This window comes from Electrona antarctica, assembly GCF_951216825.1.
Source record: "Electrona antarctica genome assembly, chromosome: 7".
Classification (NCBI taxonomy): domain Eukaryota; kingdom Metazoa; phylum Chordata; class Actinopteri; order Myctophiformes; family Myctophidae; genus Electrona; species Electrona antarctica.
Window position 1 is genome coordinate 4,799,600 of NC_136812.1, and position 17,500 is coordinate 4,817,099.

General features: G+C 46.4%; 1 protein-coding gene across 4 annotated transcripts in view; it reads right to left on the minus strand.

Annotated features, from left to right (window-relative positions):
- The window catches only part of shroom2a (shroom family member 2a), a 129,729-nt gene that overhangs the window by 24,434 nt on the left and 87,795 nt on the right, over nt 1-17,500 (minus strand). For 3 of the 4 annotated variants that reach the window (XM_079506533.1, XM_079506532.1, XM_079506530.1), the window contains exons 4-11: nt 12,624-12,746; nt 9,630-9,859; nt 8,357-8,880; nt 6,127-6,796; nt 4,127-4,911; nt 3,257-3,644; nt 2,443-2,888; nt 333-442 (exon numbers count right to left, since the gene is read on the minus strand). In XM_079506533.1, coding sequence (XP_079362659.1) covers nt 333-442; nt 2,443-2,888; nt 3,257-3,644; nt 4,127-4,911; nt 6,127-6,796; nt 8,357-8,880; nt 9,630-9,859; nt 12,624-12,746 — 3,276 coding nt within the window. The remainder of the gene's footprint in view (nt 1-332; nt 443-2,442; nt 2,889-3,256; nt 3,645-4,126; nt 4,912-6,126; nt 6,797-8,356; nt 8,881-9,629; nt 9,860-12,623; nt 12,747-17,500) is intronic. The other variant, XM_079506531.1, reaches the window with a different exon arrangement.

Below are 17,500 nucleotides of genomic sequence, written 5' to 3' on the forward strand. Positions count from 1 at the left end.
AACACCAAAACAACTTTGGTTCTAGAACTGGTTCCGTCGTAGATTCTTGGAACCTTATTGGTGCTTTCACGGAACCGGCGGCCGTTTTTTGGGGGTTTTTAGTCCCGATTCTTCCGAACCAACGTTCAGGGTTCTTCTGACATCACACGGTGGAAGGAGTTGTTTATCGCGTGAAGCAAAACGAGCGCTCCCTCCCCCCCCCCCCGTCTCAACCCCTAAAAGCCCACCCTCCTCAATTAATTCCCCCCCCGCAGGATTAACAGAGAGGTCTACAAATCAAACACACTCCATAAATCAAGTCTCCAACAAACTGAAGCGACAGGTGTTCTTACCTTGCGTCGCTTCCACTCTGTTGGTCAGCTTCACTCTCCTGTTGGTCAGCTTCACTCTCCTGCTGCTGGGAATATTCTGCAGACTTCCTCCCCGGCACCGGAGCCTTATTCTGTCAAGAGGAGGATGACACAGAGACAAACGCATGTCCCCGTTATGCAAAAAAAACAAACAAACAAACAACATAGAAAACAACGCAGAGAGAGGAAGCTTCCACTTCTCACAGGTGTCAAAGGCTCCTGTCAACTCATGAGACTTGGACGCTTGTTTGGTTTCTAACGAGACAAAAACAAAAAGTGGAGGGTGTGCCTCCTCCTCCGCCGCCCAACCTGGATTAACCCATTTAGAGCTGAAGTCCATTCTACAAATGTCTTCTAAATCCTGACAGTTTTCTGAAAACCCTGTGTTTCGATGTCAGTGGTTCTCAAACATTTTCATGTCAAGGACCCCAAAAATTATATGTAATTGGCGACACCCATCTGAAAATATGTTGTTCCAGGGACCCCCCAGAAGCAAAGATTTTAGTTAAAAACGTTCGATCTGAAAGAATATATTCAAAGATTTGCGCCACATTTTCACAATTTTTAAAAAATAGCAGACCTACAAGCTCGTAGCGCGCCACTCGGTGGCGCGCTACGAGCTTGTAGATCTGCTATTTTTCAATAGCTAAAGTATAGCATAATGCTCAAAACACCAAAAGGGGTTCCCGCCTAGAATGGATTAATATTTTACTTGGCTTTCCGTCGCGCCTTTCTTTCTCTCTTAGTCACCTCGGGGAGCGAGCTTGTCTAAACAAAGGATTATGAATTTCATAACACGGTGCACGTTGATACAGTCACGGTGCGCTGCGTGACGAGGGCACAGGGCTCGCATGGTGTGTACAGTAGTCTAAAAAAAACACTGGTTCTCAACCTGTGGGTCGGGAGCCCCAGGGGGTCCCCTCCCACATGTATATGTTTTGTTTTCTTTAGCTATAGACAGCTTTGTGTGTCCCTGGGTCACTGGCTGGCTGGCTGGCTGTGTCCGTCCATCCCTCCGTCCGTCTGAGCACAAAAACAGCGTTTGGTTTGGTTTTCACAACCAAGTGTCACTGTTGCGCAGCCTAACACACACACATATTAACTGTATATATGATGATTTCGGGTGTGACAGACAGTACAGTACAGTACAGTACAGTACAGTACAGTACAGTACAGTACAGGGAACTCCTTGGGGACCCCACATATTAACTGTATATATGATGATTTCGGTTGTGACAGTACAGTACAGTACAGTACAGTACAGTACAGTACAGTACAGTACAGTACAGGGAACCCCTTGGGGACCCCACATGGTAACTTCGTCATTTCTCAACCGTTTCGGACACGTGCCGGAACCCTGGGCGCGTTCCTGTGGGTCTGGAACTTCCGGGGACCCCCCGGGGACCCCCACACGTTGTTGCACCACTCACTTCACACGGGTGAAATATATATATACATTTCTTTGGGCAACAATCAACAAGCTACAGTATACAACTCTAACTGCTGCTAGATAAACTGCTCAAACATTGGCCACATTGTCAAATAATATAAGCAAGAGGCAAACACTGAAAATCTACAAGCTTCATTATTACGATTATATTTTGGGGGGTCACAGCCTGAATAGGTTGACCACAGGTCTAAACAACATGGATATAGAGACATTAGGAGTGCAACATTAGGAGTGCAACAGACCAGACAGTGGCCTTGTGGTTAGAGTGTCCGCCCTGAAACTGGGAGGTCGGGGTTCGATCCCCGGCCGGGTCATACCAAAGACTGTAAAAATGGGATCCAATGCCTCCCTGCTTGACACTTGGGGGTCAAATCTACAAATCAAATGATTCCCGCACGCTGCAGCTCACCGCTCCTTGGCTGCGGCTCACCGCTCCAAGAGATGGGTCAAAAGCGGAGAACAAATTTCACTGCGGTAACGTGTGTGACAAATCGTATGACTTTGACATTTCATGTTTGAGCACACCCCCTACGTCAGTGTAGGGGGTGTATGGGTGACAACTGTCAACTGATTTAGAAGACAAATACGTCATGGATAGCATAATGATAATGGCTAAGAGAAGATAGTGTCTAGTCAGCTCACCAGTCTGTAGAAGTCGGCCGAGGGGGAGGAGCGGGACCGCTCGTGATGGAAACCGCCGGGCGTGGCCACTTCCTGTCCCGCGGGCCCCGGCTGGTGGTCCAGGATGTTGTCAGCAGAGTGATAGCGCCCCCCGGAGGCCCTGGAGGTCTCGCCGCCGTGCAGGGCTCTCTTCTGGCCGTTCCACCGGGCCTCGTACTCGGCGAAGGTGCCCAGCCTCTGCTGCTCCAGGAGCGTCGTTGGCGTCTGCTCGTCGCCAAGCGCCGATTGGTCCTCATCGACGTAAACGGCCTGACATGATTGGATGCCTCTGGGTGCCGCCGGGCCCTCCGGTTGGCCCGCAGAGCCTGGGACCGTGCCGCCGTTGGCCTCCTTGGGGTCCTCGTAACGGTGTTGTTGCATCATCAGCGTCATCATCGGCGGCGGCGGTTTGGGAAAGGAGGGTTTACCTGTAGCCAGAGGTGTGCCACGGTTAATCACACTAATACATAATCAATCTAATTGATTATATCTTATTTAACCCATTCTGGGCGGGAACCCCTGTTGGTGTTTTAACTAAGCATTATGTAATACTTTATCTATTGAAAAATAGCAGATCTACAAGCTCACAGCACGCCACCGAGTGGCGCGCTACGAGTTTGTAGGTCTGCTATTTTTGAAAAATCGTGAAAATGCGGCACAAATCTTTGAATATATATTCTTTCAGAAGACTTTTTATTTTATTTTGACGTATATAGTATATATACTGTATAGTAGACTAGAGAGAGAGATATAAGAATAAAGAAACATATTATCATATTATTCCATCATAATTTACCTGCGCCCTCAAAGCTCTTCCGCTGGTCTCCCACAGAGCCAGCATTGGCCTCCTCCTCCTCCTCCTCCTCCTCCGCCGTCCTCCCCACCTCGTGGATCTTATCCGGCTCCGAGAACGACCTGGCCTTCTTCTTCTCCGCCGGGAAGCGCTTCCGACTCCCGATGCGCGTCACGGGAGGAGGAGGAGGCCCCGCCTTCCCCCCCGCGGCCACCGCCAGAGACTCGGGGGCGATGGGCAGAGAGCCGCCCACGTCTTTACGAAGCGCTGCAGACCCGTAGGACTCGGCGGAGGAGGAGGAGGGGGGGTGCTCCAGCAGGACGGGCTCCAGGTCGCGCCTCCGGAAGGAGGTGGCTTTGAGCACGCGGGCCTGCGCCTCCTTCAGGTGATCCTGGGAGGAGGAGGAGGAGGAGGAGGGGTGTTAGTTTGGACAGGGTAATTATTTTGAGTTAGTTTTTAGTCATAGTCATTTTGATTTAGTTCTTAGTCACATTTTAGTCAACTGAAATGTTTTTGGTGTTAGTCTAGTTTTAGTCGAGTAAAAATCACAAGATTTTAGTCAGCTAAATCTACAGTTGATGGTGTAGATTGAAAATAGCAGACCTACAAGCTCACAACGCGTCTCGCTGCGACGCGTTGTGAGCTTGTAGATCTGCTATTTTCAGCATGAAACCAAGCATAATGTGACTAGTCTTCTAGTTCTTTCTTCTCCTTAACATTTTAGTCTAGTTTTTATTTATTGACGAAATTGTCAAAACATGTAGACGCAGTTTTTTTTGTCATCATAACTTTAATTAGTTTAGTCCTCAGTGAAAATAGGTAGCCGACCAAATATTTCTCGCCATAGTTTTAGTCGACTAAAACCAACCCTACCTTGTAGGAGGAGGTCGGCGCCGAGCCTCCGCCGGACCTCCAGACGTCGTCTTCATCGTCCTCGTCGCCCCCGGTGAGCGTGGCGGCGCTCACGCTCTTCTGCAGCTTGGCTCTCCTCATCTGGATCTCGTTCCGCAGCGTGGTGGCGAAGCGGTCCACTCGTCTCAGCTGCTGCTTGCCGTCCGCGGTCTCGGCGCACGTCTCGGCCGACAGCGAGTGCAGCATGGGCGTGGCCCGAGGGCAGATGATCTCTTGTTGTTGTTGTTTGGGACGCCGGAGCTCTGGCGGTAGTTCTCGTTGTTGCGTGGCCGGCAGAGACCTCCTCTGTTCGGACGGTTTGCTCGCGTACGGCAGAGGCGTCTCCACTGCGTTCTGGGAACCGATCCGCCTCTGGCCGCCTCCTCCTCCTCCTCCTCTGTCGTCGGAAGCGGGTTTAGCTAGCGAGCTCTCCGGCGGTGCGGCGGCTAGAGGCGCCGCGGCCGCGGGCTGTTTATAGGCAGACAGGCTGTCTTCCTGCTTAACGCCGTATCCGTTGGTGTTCTTGATGCCGACGACATGCTGCTGCTGCTGCTGCTGCTGCTGCTGCTGCTGAGGATGCTGCTGCTGCTGCTGCTGAGGATGCTGCTGTTGCTGCTGCTGAGGATGCTGCTGATGTTTGGCCTGTTTGCTGACCGTCTGGGGGTCGTTAGTATTATTGTTGGTCACCTCCGTTCCCGCCGCGGCGCCTTTCTCCGTCGTCGTCGTCGTCTTCCCCAGCGGTAGCAGCGGGTGTCCACCAGGTGGGGCTGTCGCGGTTACAAGAGTAAAGTTGACGATTAATTATTGTCACACAAATAATTGAACATTGTAAATGTGTGAATAAAGAATACATTTCTGTTTGCCTGCTAATCAAAAAATGTTCAGGACAGATATGACAAATAAGAAATATAGTTAGAAATTAGTGACATATTTATATATATTTTTATACTTAAAGCTGCTATAAGCAATAATCATCATCATACTATAATCATACTATAATTTAGTCAATGTCTGAATGTCTGAATGTGTGTCTGTCTTTCTGTCAGAAACACCACCGTAGCTCCTCACTGCCTGCACCAATCACTCCCACTTTTCACACAGGCATTGACCATAATAATATGGAGGTCTTAACGCAGCCCTTTTTTAGATTTTACACATTAATGATTAATAATGAATTTATTAGTGAATTAAAAACGCACCCAGGGTGCAGTACCCCCTGCGGGGGGGGGGGGGGGGGGGGGGGGGGGCAATATCTCACAACGGGTATGGGCTAGTATGTAAAATGATTAATGACATATTCAAAACAGCATTGTATTATAAATTATAAATATTGTATTCAAACAGCCAGCAATGCGTAGAACACTCCCAAAAGAGACTACTTTTTTTTGGGAGTGTTCTACGCAGTGCTGGCTGTTTGAATAAAAAGATTTAGTCTCTGGTTTTTTTTGGTATTCAGACAGCCAGCAATGCGTAGAACGCTCCCAAAACGTCTCTGTGACACATCTAGGGTCCGCAATCTGCATTCAAAGATGTTCCTAGAAGCTTTGTCTTTGTTCGGAAAAAAAACCCGGTCGCAATAACTAACCAATCAGGAAGTAGACAGGCAAATCGACCAATGACAAAGCTTATAGGAAAATCTTTGAATGCAGATGTATCACAGAGACAATTTTTTTTGATGGTCATAAAAACTTTGACATTTTATTGCTTATAGCAGCTTTAAGTAAAATAAAATAGCAGGAAATAGCTGATCTACAAGCTTACGCGTCACTTTGCGTCACTTGTAACTCTGCCATTTCAGCTTTAAAAAATAATGTATGGACATTTTTCAACATGGAAAGGATTAACATGACGATTATGACAAAACAATTGCGACTATCTCAGATAATTGCGATAAAACGACGGCGTAATAATTGCGCCAGGCCTACCTCCACCAGGCTGGTGCTCCGCGACGCAGTAATAATAAATAATAATAATAATAATACCTCCTCCGGGCTGGCGTGCCGTGACGCAGTAGTATCTGTGCGCGGCCGCGGCCGCGGCGCTGTCAGTGTTCTGGTTGATGGCGGTAGGTGGCGTAGTCGACGAAGGATTGGAGGAGACGTTCCTTCCCTGGTTGTTGAGCTGTCCGGAGGAGGAGCTGGCAGCCGTGGGCAGCTCCTGCATACTGCTGTAGTAGCTGCTGACGTTATTGGCGACCGCCGCTACCGTCGACGACACGCTCTTGGTCTGGGCGTAGAAAGTGCTCTTGTTGTCGTTGCCGCTGTGGTGCCACTGGCTGTACGGCTGGGAGGAGGAGGAGGAGGAGGAGGAGGAAGAGGACGAGGGCGGGCCCAGCCGGACGTCGCTGCTGGACAGGGAGTACTGTCGGTTGGAACCCAGCTGGTTGTGATTGTTGTAGTTGTCGGGCGGGAAGTAAAACTGATCCGCGGTGGCGGTGGTGGCGTCGCTGCTTTTGGGCGGCGGGGGGGCAGCAGCGATGTGGTGGCTACGCCGGCCTTCGGCGGCACGTTTGCCGATGTTGTCGGACGCCGGCGGCTCCGTTCTCTTGTCTGTCGCTGCTTTCTCCACGTGGGATGATTTCGGGTAGACGTGCGTTTCCCCGGTGGGGCTGCTCTCGGGGTAGGCTATGACGAGCCCCCTCTCGTGGACCACCTTCACATCAAAACAAATCAACCTTGATTAATAAGCACATTTCACACAACCGAAACTGACCAAAGTGCTTCACAGTACTAGAAAAGTAAACATTGTGAAATGAAGTCAAGCAAATAAGAAAGGAAAAACAGGGAAACATAGCATGTATAATATACAAGTAAGACGCGCAAACGCGGGAAGCGAACGCAGCTCGTAAATTGCAATAACAACAATTAGAATAAATTACGTACTTTTTAAGGTTTTTTTTAAGTTAAGTTTTTTTAAATTAAATGTTTTTTCAAGTTATTTTTGTAGTGTGTGTATGTGTGCGTGCGTGCGTGTTTCTTTTTTAGGTTTTTTTTAAAAGTTTTTTCTTTAAGTTTTTTTTTAAGTTAATTTTTTTTTAAGTTAATTTTTTTTTAAGTTAAGTTTTTTGTGTGTGTGCGTTTTTCCTTTTGAAGTTTTTTTTTTAAGTTAAGTCTTTTTTTAAGTTAATTTTTTTTTAAGTTAAGTTTTTATGTGTGCGTTTTTCCTTTTTAAGTTTTTTTTTTAAGTTAAGTTTTTTTTTAAGTTAAGTTTTTTTTTAAGTTAAGTTTTTTGTGTGTGTGCGTTTTTCCTTTGTAAGTTTTTTTTTTAAGTTAAAGTTTTTTTTTAAGTTAAGTTTTTTGTGTGTGTGCGTTTTTCCTTTTTATTTTATTTTTGTAAGTTAAGTTTTTTTTTAAGTTAAGTTTTTTTTTAAGTTAAGTTTTTTGTGTGTGTGTGTGTGCGTGCGTGCGTGCGTGTGTGTGTGTGTGTGTGCGTGCGTGCATGTGTGTGTGTGTGTGTTTTTGTGTGTGATACAGCTGCACCCTCTGGTGGTGGGCGGGTGGTGTTACAGCGTGACACACAGACACACAGACACACACACACACACACACACACAGACGTGATCTGCTGGGTCTCATAGTAAATGCTCACTGCGTTCGCAATAAGCAAGAGACATAAACAACAAGAATACGTAACCATTCAAATCAGATAACATTAAAGGCCAGAGAGAAAAGGTGAGTTTTAAGAAGTGACTTAAAAAAATGGGACTTAGATTTTTATGACACAATACACACTATACTTAGTTTAGACTAGTCATTGGTTAGACCAGTCATTAGTCCTACAACTACAACCTATCTCAAACCCTCACCTTAACCCTAACCTCCAACGGGGCAGCACACCTAAACCTAACCTTAACCCATGTCTAACCAATGACTAGTCTAAACTAAGTATGCACCCCCTGTACCCAATATAGGGCTGGAGTGGTTCCTGTAGGGGTACATACTTAGTTTAGACTAGTCATTGGTTAGACATAGTCTAAACTAAGTATGTACCCCTACAGGAACCACTTCAGCCCTATATTAGGGCTTTAACTTCTAGTGATTTTTTAACAACCTATTATGTGAAGAAAAAACTGTACATTGGTGACTATAATCTAGCTGATCTTGAGGCCTACTAGTACCAACAAGGTCAACTAGTGGATTTACGACTAGTTGAATAGTCGACTAGTTGCTTAATTAAAGCCCTACCCTATATATATACATTTCGGTCATTCACCTTGGTTGCGGCGAAGCTGTCGCTGCGCACCGGCGGTGGCGGAGGGGGAGGCGAGGGGGACGACGTAGAAGAGGGAGCGGCGGCGGCCTTCTTCCTCTCGGGGACGTGCCACACAGGTCCGAGGCTGGCCCTCATCACGCTGCCTCCTCCAAAGCTGGAGTGGCGCGAGCCGACAGCGGCGGACTGCTGGGGGCTGTCGGCGCGCTGCAGCAGTGAGGGGCTGTCTCTGCCTCCTCCTCCTCCTCCCCCTCCCGTCACGTGCAGGTACCCGGGGGGTCTGTCCGGGGGGTCCGGCCTGGCGCCCTCCGTCAGGCTCTGGCTGTGGCCCCGGCCGCTGTGCCGCCCCCCGCCGCCCCCCTGCCCCGCCGAGGAGGAGGAGGAGGAGTCCCACTGGCTGACCTTGTAGGGAACGTTCTCCGTGGAGGCGGCCAGGTTGCTGTGGGACAGAGTGTAGTCGGGCGTCCCCGAGCTGGTGGAGAAGGAGCTGTAGGCCGAGTCCCGCTTCCCGCCTCCTCCTCCTCCTCCTATGGAGAAATACAATATCACAATGTGTTTATCAAGCAGTATCACGATACATGATATCATCACAATTCTTGTGATGTTGATTTTTCTGGTTATTTTTCAAGTTACTTAACGTGTACGACCACCTACAAGGTAACACAATCCTAAGCCCTAACCACACCAAAGGGTCACCATGCAACTCCTTGGGTCCAAACGGTTGCAAGGAGTTAACGCTAAAACCGCTCGACCCTTTGGTGTGGCTTTGGCCATTGAATTCCATGGAGATATGGTGTTGGTCCCGACGATATATTTATCACGATATGGCCATGAAGCTCTACAGCAGTGGTTCCCAAAGTGGGGTCCGGGGACCCCCAGGGGTCCTTGAGGGAGTTCCAGGGGGTCCCCAGCTAAATTATAGTTTGGAACCAAATGAACCCTTATGTCTGTAACTCAGAGAGTGTACAAATGGAACCAAATGGACCCTAACGGGCCCATTTGGTTCCATTTGTACGCTCTCAGAGTTAAATTAGCATTGATTTTACAATATCAATTGGGGGTCCCAGAGATAGAAATGCCATTAAATGGGGGACCGTAGACTAATGCATGTCAAACTGAGGGTCATTGAAATTAAACAGGTTGAAAATCGAGACATACAAATCTTCTCTTATTGGGGTCCCTGGCATGTCTTTTCAAAAGGGGGTCCGCGGGCTAATTAGTGTCAATTTGGGGGTCCTTGACATGAAAACGTTTGGGAACCAGCGCCCTACAGTACCTCCTCCCGGGTGGTCCAGCTGCTCCTGGCTGCTGCTGTGGGACTTGGTGGCGGGGGAGGAGGGGGAGAGGTAGGGGTGGTGGTGGTGGTGGGGGGACACCCCCCCTCCTCCTCCCCCCCCTCCTCCGTGCTCTAGGCTGTCCATGGAGCCCAGGGAGCTGAACTGGTCCGACACCCGACGCAGGTTGGTCTGCTCCCAGCCGGAGGAGAGGTCCGTGGACGAGGACGAGCTGGGGAGAGAGGGTTCAGAGGGGAGAGAGAGAGAGAGATTAAAATAAAAAGAGATTTAAAGAAAAATATAAAAAAATTGAATCCACCATTAATAACTCATCACTTCAACATGTTCTGGGAGAACAGTCCAAATGCACTGTTTTGGCAACACAAGACGTGTGGAGTTGTCATCAACTGAGGGACAGCCAGTGGACAGAAGAGCCAGGTATATCTGGCTGAACAGGGTCACTAAGTTGCTGTTATAACACCTACGGTTAGTAGCGTGGAAATGTAAAGACAGGGCAACAGATCTTTTTAACCACATGAACCATCAGTGGCGTGCACAGACATTTAGAGGGGCAGGTGCTCAAGTTAAAAAAGGGCACCTTGTGCAGCGCGTGGAACCGGCCGGTTGCCTTAATCCATTTTGGGCGGGAACCCCTTTTGGTGTTAGCATTATGTTATGCTTTAGCTATTGAAAAATAGCAGATCTACAAGCTCGTAGCGTCTGCTATTTTTGAAAAATCAAAAAAAAAAGAACATTTTTTTTTCAAAAGGGCACATTGCCAAAAGGGCAGGGGGTGCTCTAGCACCCCCTAGTGTCTATCTGTGCACGCCACTGTGAACCATAGCATCCCAATTCTGCTGTTGAATACTTTTTTTTTTTTTTTTTTTTTAAGTTTGTATAAACAAAAAGCACAGGAAAGTACAGTTCAATACAAAGTCTGCTTAAGGAGGATTCAAACCCAATAAAGCCTATAGATGGTTTGTTTCCAGTGGGGTCATTCATATTCAATTCATCTGTTACATAATGTTAACGCTCTCAGTCGTGTTACAAACGGAACGACGACACTGACGACATTTTGCTGCGTAGGAAGATATGGTTTTAGTGAAATCTGACTTTACAATCTGACTTTACACCCTTGTTTTTGGCAGTAAATTTAGATTTTAGTTTAGTCATAGTCTTTGGAATGAAACCTGGAATGTTTTAGTGTTAAACATAGTTAGTTTTAGTCGACTAAATATCATAAGATTTTAGTTGACTAAATCTATAGTTGATTTAGTCGACTAAAGCCTTGATGCCGTCGTAATGACTCATTTTACACTTACTGAAAATAGCCGATCTACAAGCTCACAAGGTGAGCTTGTAGATCGGCGATTTTCAGCATGCAACCAAGTGTAAAATGACTTATACTGGATCTCTTGTCCACTAGTCCCTTCCTAACATTTTAGTCTAGTTTTTATTTGTTGAAATTGTCAATATATTTAGTCTTACTTTTAGTCATCATAGCTTAGTTTTCATTTAGTTTTCGTCAGTGAAAAAAGGTAGTTGACGAAAAAATGTCGTCATAGTATTAGTCGACGAAATCAACACTGCTTTACAGCCTTCTTGCTATTCTGCTAAAGCCATCGGTTTCAAACGGTAAAGTTTCTGCAGCTATTAATGAGGAATAACTGTTTTTATGACGGGAGCCAAAGATTCACTGTCACCTCACAGACACACGGAATGTGATGATGACATTAAAGATTGGATTTTCCACCATCTAGCAGGCTTGTTGCTAAAAAAAACCCTCCAAACTCAGAAAATAAATACGTAGGAAAGTTTCACAGAATGTCTGTGTTTCCAGAACACAGTCTGTCAAAGACTAAACGTTGGATTTCTAGAAGGCAGAGTCAGTGGAGGAAGAATTGGACTAGAAGTAAAACTAACGGAAATACTTTGTTAGCATGAAAATATACTTAAAGCAGCATAAGTAAAAGTACTAATTTGTAGTCATCTTATACAGAGAATGGCCATTTCAGAATCATATATCATGTTGTTGTTGGACTGTCTATAATTATTGAACATTAACCACTTTGAGGTTTTAAGTAACCACTATTTTATACTGTGGCAATTCGAAAATAGCCTAATACACAAGCTGCTCACGGCACATTGTGACCCCTTTTTTCCCCCTCACTGTATATGTTTTCTTTTCCCTTTTTACCTCCTTTATGATGATGATTTCCTGTTTTTGGCTATATAGAAGTGTATATTTGTACATCTCTAAGTGTTATGATGAATTGAACAAGGTGGACCCTCTTTTAAACAAGTGTAATGCTTTATATGGTGTCGTCCACTCACAGTTGACAGTTTTTGTATTGAGTTGTGCTTGAAATGTACTGTAATTCTGCAAACTGTTAATAAATACTTCAATCAATGTGAGCTTGCAGATGTGCTATTTTCCCTATGTTTGTGTGACACTCTTGTATGGCGAAGTAGGGCATTCATTTATTTAAATAATAATAAAAATAATAATAATCATTTGGAGATAGGGGGATTCTGCCCAACAGCAGCAACAACAACTGGTAGAATGCAGAGGCATTCTCCTCATGCCTCCTCCAGGCCAGTTGGGGCGTACTGTACCTTCTCCTCATGCCTCCTCCTGGCCAGTTGGGGCGTACTGTAACTGTACCTCATGCCTCCTCCAGGCCAGTTGGGGCGTACTGTAACTGTAACTGTACCTCATGCCTCCTCCAGGCCAGTTGGGGCGTACTGTAACTGTAACTGTACCTCATGCCTCCTCCAGGCCAGTTGGGGCGTACTGTAACTGTAACTGTACCTCATGCCTCCTCCAGGCCAGTTGGGGCGTACTGTACCTTCTCCTCATGCCTCCTCCTGGCCAGTTGGGGCGTACTGTAACTGTAACTGTACCTCATGCCTCCTCCAGGCCAGTTGGGGCGTACTGTAACTGTAACTGTACCTCATGCCTCCTCCAGGCCAGTTGGGGCGTACTGTAACTGTACCTTGCATCATATCTGGTGTGCCACACTTGTGCGGGAGGAGACTGGGTCTTGGCCGTCTCCGCTTGGCTCTCGTTGAACTTGGTGGAGTGCCAGGAGTGAGGCCTGCTGATTGGTTCACTCCTCCTGCAAGGAGGGAGAGGAGAGAGGAGGCTGGATGAGAGACAGACAGAGAGGTTCACTCCTCCTGCAAGGAGGAAGAGGAGAGGAGGCTGGATGAGAGACAGACAGACAGGTTCACTCCTCCTGCAAGGAGGGAGAGGACAGAGGAGGCTGGATGAGAGACAGACAGACAGGTTCACTCCTCCTGCAAGGAGGGAGAGGACAGAGGAGGCTGGATGAGAGACAGACAGACAGGTTCACTCCTCCTGCAAGGAGGGAGAGGACAGAGGAGGCTGGATGAGAGACAGACAGACAGGTTCACTCCTCCTGCAAGGAGGGAGAGGACAGAGGAGGCTGGATGAGAGACAGACAGACAGAGAGAGAGAGGTTCACTCCTCCTGCAAGGAGGGAGAGGAGAGAGGAGGCTGGATGAGAGACAGACATACAGAGAGGTTCACTCCTCCTGCAAGGAGGGAGAGGACAGAGGAGGCTGGATGAGAGACAGACATACAGAGAGGTTCGCTCCTCCTGCAAGGAGGAAGAGGAGAGGCTGGATGAGAGACAGACAGACAGGTTCACTCCTCCTGCAAGGAGGGAGAGGAGAGGCTGGATGAGAGACAGACAGAGAGAGAGGTTCGCTCCTCCTGCAAGGAGGGAGAGGAGAGGCTGGATGAGAGACAGACAGACAGGTTCACTCCCCCTAGACAGACAGACAGACAGACAGACAGACAGACAGACAGACAGACAGACAGACAGACAGACAGACAGACAGACAGACAGACAGACAGACAGACAGACAGACAGCAGCATCTTGTGGGAGAAAAACACCATTGCAATGTGCTACTACTGGTATGTGTGCTTCTTCTGCACACCCAATATAACACATGAGAGAATAACAAGGTGGAGACTGTAAGTCATATTGTATATTTATAAGACAAAACAAAAAGTATTTAGTTAAAAGGTTAAAGATCTTCCAACTGTCCTGGGGACTGAGGATGGGATAGGGGATTGATGTTTTTATTTGATCTTTTATATATCTTGTCACCGACACTCTGACCTAATGTTTCTAGTATAATTATAATTGATTGCATTACTACACGTGAAGGCTATTCTTACTTGATTTCTTCAATAATTTTCACAATTTGTGACTTAATTCTATCTCTCTATGCTTGCCCCTGGGCAAGCATAGAGAATTGAATGAATGAATGAATTTTGACTTGAATAAAAAGATTTTGAAAATAAAGAAAGCATTAAATCTCTATATTAATAGTAATAATTCATTTCTATACAGTATGTGCTCAGTAAGAGGGCTCTCCCCTTCTCTCCAGCTCTTTAGAAAAACAGAAAATACAGTTTTACCCAAATAGATGGAAGTGATGAAACAACGAAATGAGCACACAACATTGGAATGGAACACTGTGAAGGTGATTGAATTATGTTTGTGAAGTTCTCTCTCCTAATCGGCTCAAATTGGTATTTGCATCTGAACAAACTCTATGATTCACAGTAGAATAAAAAGGATTATAGCTTTAACTTGTGATTGAACATAAAAACATCACTAGCATCACCTTTAAGCCGTGTAGACATTGTTGTACGAAGAATAGTGAAAATAGCAGATCTACAAGCTCACAACGATTCACTACGCGACACGTTGTGAGCTTGTAGATGCCATTTTGGAAAATGTCTCCCTATAATGATTGTCTGCGATAGTCCCATCTCTAATATTGTCAGGTTTACTCCCTGACAACCCCACCAGAAACCATTTTCTGCCTCCAAAAAGGCTCTTTCTGAAAGGCATGGAAGGAGAGAGTACAATAAAATAAAATAAAATAAAATAAAATAAAATAAAATAAAATAAAATAAAATAAAATAAAATAAAATAAAATAAAATAAAATAAAATAAAATAAAATAAAATAAAATAAAATAAAATAAAATAAAATAAAATAAAATAAAATAAAATAAAATAAAATAAAATAAAATAAAATAAAATATGTCTCTGCTAAATGAATAGGGATGCACCAATTGATCAGTCATACATCAGAATCGCCTCAGTGTATCACCAAATAAGATGTTTATCTGTTGTTATGTATACGAGTTAATTTGTGCTCATTAAAACATAGTGTGGTGAAAGGCTGAACGTTTTAAAACAGTTATTTATTTCATAATGAAGATTTAGTCGTTTCCCTGGCCCCAAAGTGGCAAAGAATAACAACAAAAAAGCTAACGCAAAAACATCGATATCAGCATCAGCGTTTAGCCAATTTGTTTTTACTTTTAAACATTATTGGTATATTGACTCAGAATGTCCCAATCGGTGCATCCCTAGTATAAATGACATCAAATGTCTGCAATGGCGGTCGTTTTTAGCCCAATGAGTGTTTTTTTGTGCAAAACTAATGCTTGGATTCAGAATCATTAAAACCCCCTAGTTTCATATGTCACATGCTACTTAAATAGAATGATGACATTTTGAATATTTTTCTGCGTCTAACTTGGGACCTATGGGGGCTTCCAGTAGGCTTGAGAACCACAGGTGTTATGACATCGACGCTAACGACACACAGAGACACAGTACAGAGGTGAGGACAGGTGATGGACCTGTTGGGGAATACAAAGGGAATAATGTTACTACAGCATGAGGTGATAATATGAGCAGGTCAGTGAGGTCACTGAACAACATGGGGTGAAACCTCTCTGAGGGGAAGGAAGGAAGGACCGAGGATGAGGAGGAGGAGGGGAAAAGGAGACAGGAGAATGGCTTCTATAGCGGTCGACTACGACAGAACCGTACCGTACCTCATGGAACTTCGCAAAATCTTGGTGAGAAAGCTTCGGGCCACGTGTACGTCACTCTCTGAGGGCATTTTCTGAGCTACAATGTCCACCATGTTCATATGCCTGCTGGGCAACAAGGAAGAGGGAGGAATACACACGTCATATACCGGTTGAGATTGAGAACTTCACTGGGACAATATGGGAGAGAAGGGGCACAAATATTGCAACGAATATATCGTAGGACATGAATGAACGTTTGTCTGTGTTACTCGGCAAGATAAAAAGCAGTCGGTAGAGGCGAGGTAGCCTTGCATAGCGATACTAATATCACGGCGTGATATTATTTGCATACTGGGCCCTGGTTTGTTATAGCCTGGTTCCAGACGGATCTGGTTGGCTCGTCACCACTTCGGCCGTGAAGTCCTCCCACAATTGAGAGGAGTCAGAGTTAATCTGCCTGGGGCGATATGCATTGCAAAGGCAGGTGAAGGCTGGCTGGCTACGCGAGGCTAGAGGCGAGGTGGCCGGCCGGGGGCAGGCAAGCCTCTCAAAAAACCACAACGGAACACTCAAGACTACTCAACAACTCAACTGTGGCTTGAGCAAGCTAAAGATCAGCTAAATCATGGAGCCACCGCCCCCTCTCCTGGCCACACCAGTGAACAACACTCACACACACTGTTGCTTTTTCTTCTCAGGATTAAGTTTGACACATTGTTGAGACCGGAAGAACAGAACCCAGAAATCTGTTTCTTTTTTAAACGTCACTCAACAGGACGGAAACGTCACAGAGCGGCCTTGGTGATCCATACCGTAGCTGGGGTCAGTGGGTTCGGCTGGGGGGGGGGGGGGGGGGGGGGGGCTCACATGTTGCCATATGGCCCTCATGGGAGGAAGGGGGGGGGGGACCGACCCGGCCGAGGGGTGGCAGCCAGGGGGGGCTTAAAGAGGACAGAGAATCTCTTTACAAAACCTGGGATCAGACTCCAAGCTGTCGTCTGCCCTTCAGACAGATAAGAGATCACAGCTAACAGGCTTGATCACACTGGGAACGCTAATGGAGCGCATAGCGCTAGGATGAGTCGTGGAATAATGGTTAACAGGAAGTAGTAGCAGATCTACGAGCTTGTAGATTGGCTGTTTTGGCACTAGTCACTACTGATTATATGAAGTTGAATATGCATGTAACCACTAGTACATGCATGTTCAACTTCATATAATCAGTCCTCACTAATGCTCGTTATTCTGTCTACTCACTCTGTGTCTCAGAGGAGGGATGTGGACAGTTCAGAAACCTGTCTACTCACTCTGTGTCTCAGAGGAGGGCTGTGGACAGTTCAGAAACCTGTCTACTCACTCTGTGTCTCAGAGGAGGGCTGTGGACAGTTCAGAAACCTGTCTACTCACTCTGTGTCTCAGAGGAGGGCTGTGGACAGTTCAGATACCTGTCTACTCACTCTGTGTCTCAGAGGAGGGCTGTGGACAGTTCAGTAACCTGTCTACTCACTCTGTGTCTCAGAGGAGGGCTGTGGACAGTTCAGATACCTGTCTACTCACTCTGTGTCTCAGAGGAGGGCTGTGGACAGTTCAGTAACCTGTCTACTCACTCTGTGTCTCAGAGGAGGGCTGTGGACAGTTCAGTAACCTGTCTACTCACTGTGTGTCTCAGAGGAGGGCTGTGGACAGTTCAGATACCTGTCTACTCACTCTGTGTCTCAGAGGAGGGCTGTGGACAGTTCAGATACCTGTCTACTCACTCTGTGTCTCAGAGGAGGGCTGTGGACAGTTCAGAAACCTGTCTACTCACTCTGTGTCTCAGAGGGCTGTGGACGGTTCAGAAACCTGTCTACTCACTCTGTGTCTCAGAGGAGGGCCGTGGACAGTTCAGAAACCTGTCTACTCACTCTGTGTCTCAGAGGGCTGTGGACAGTTCAGAAACCTGTCTACTCACTATGTGTCTCAGAGGAGGGCCGTGGACAGTTCAGAAACCTGTCTACTCACT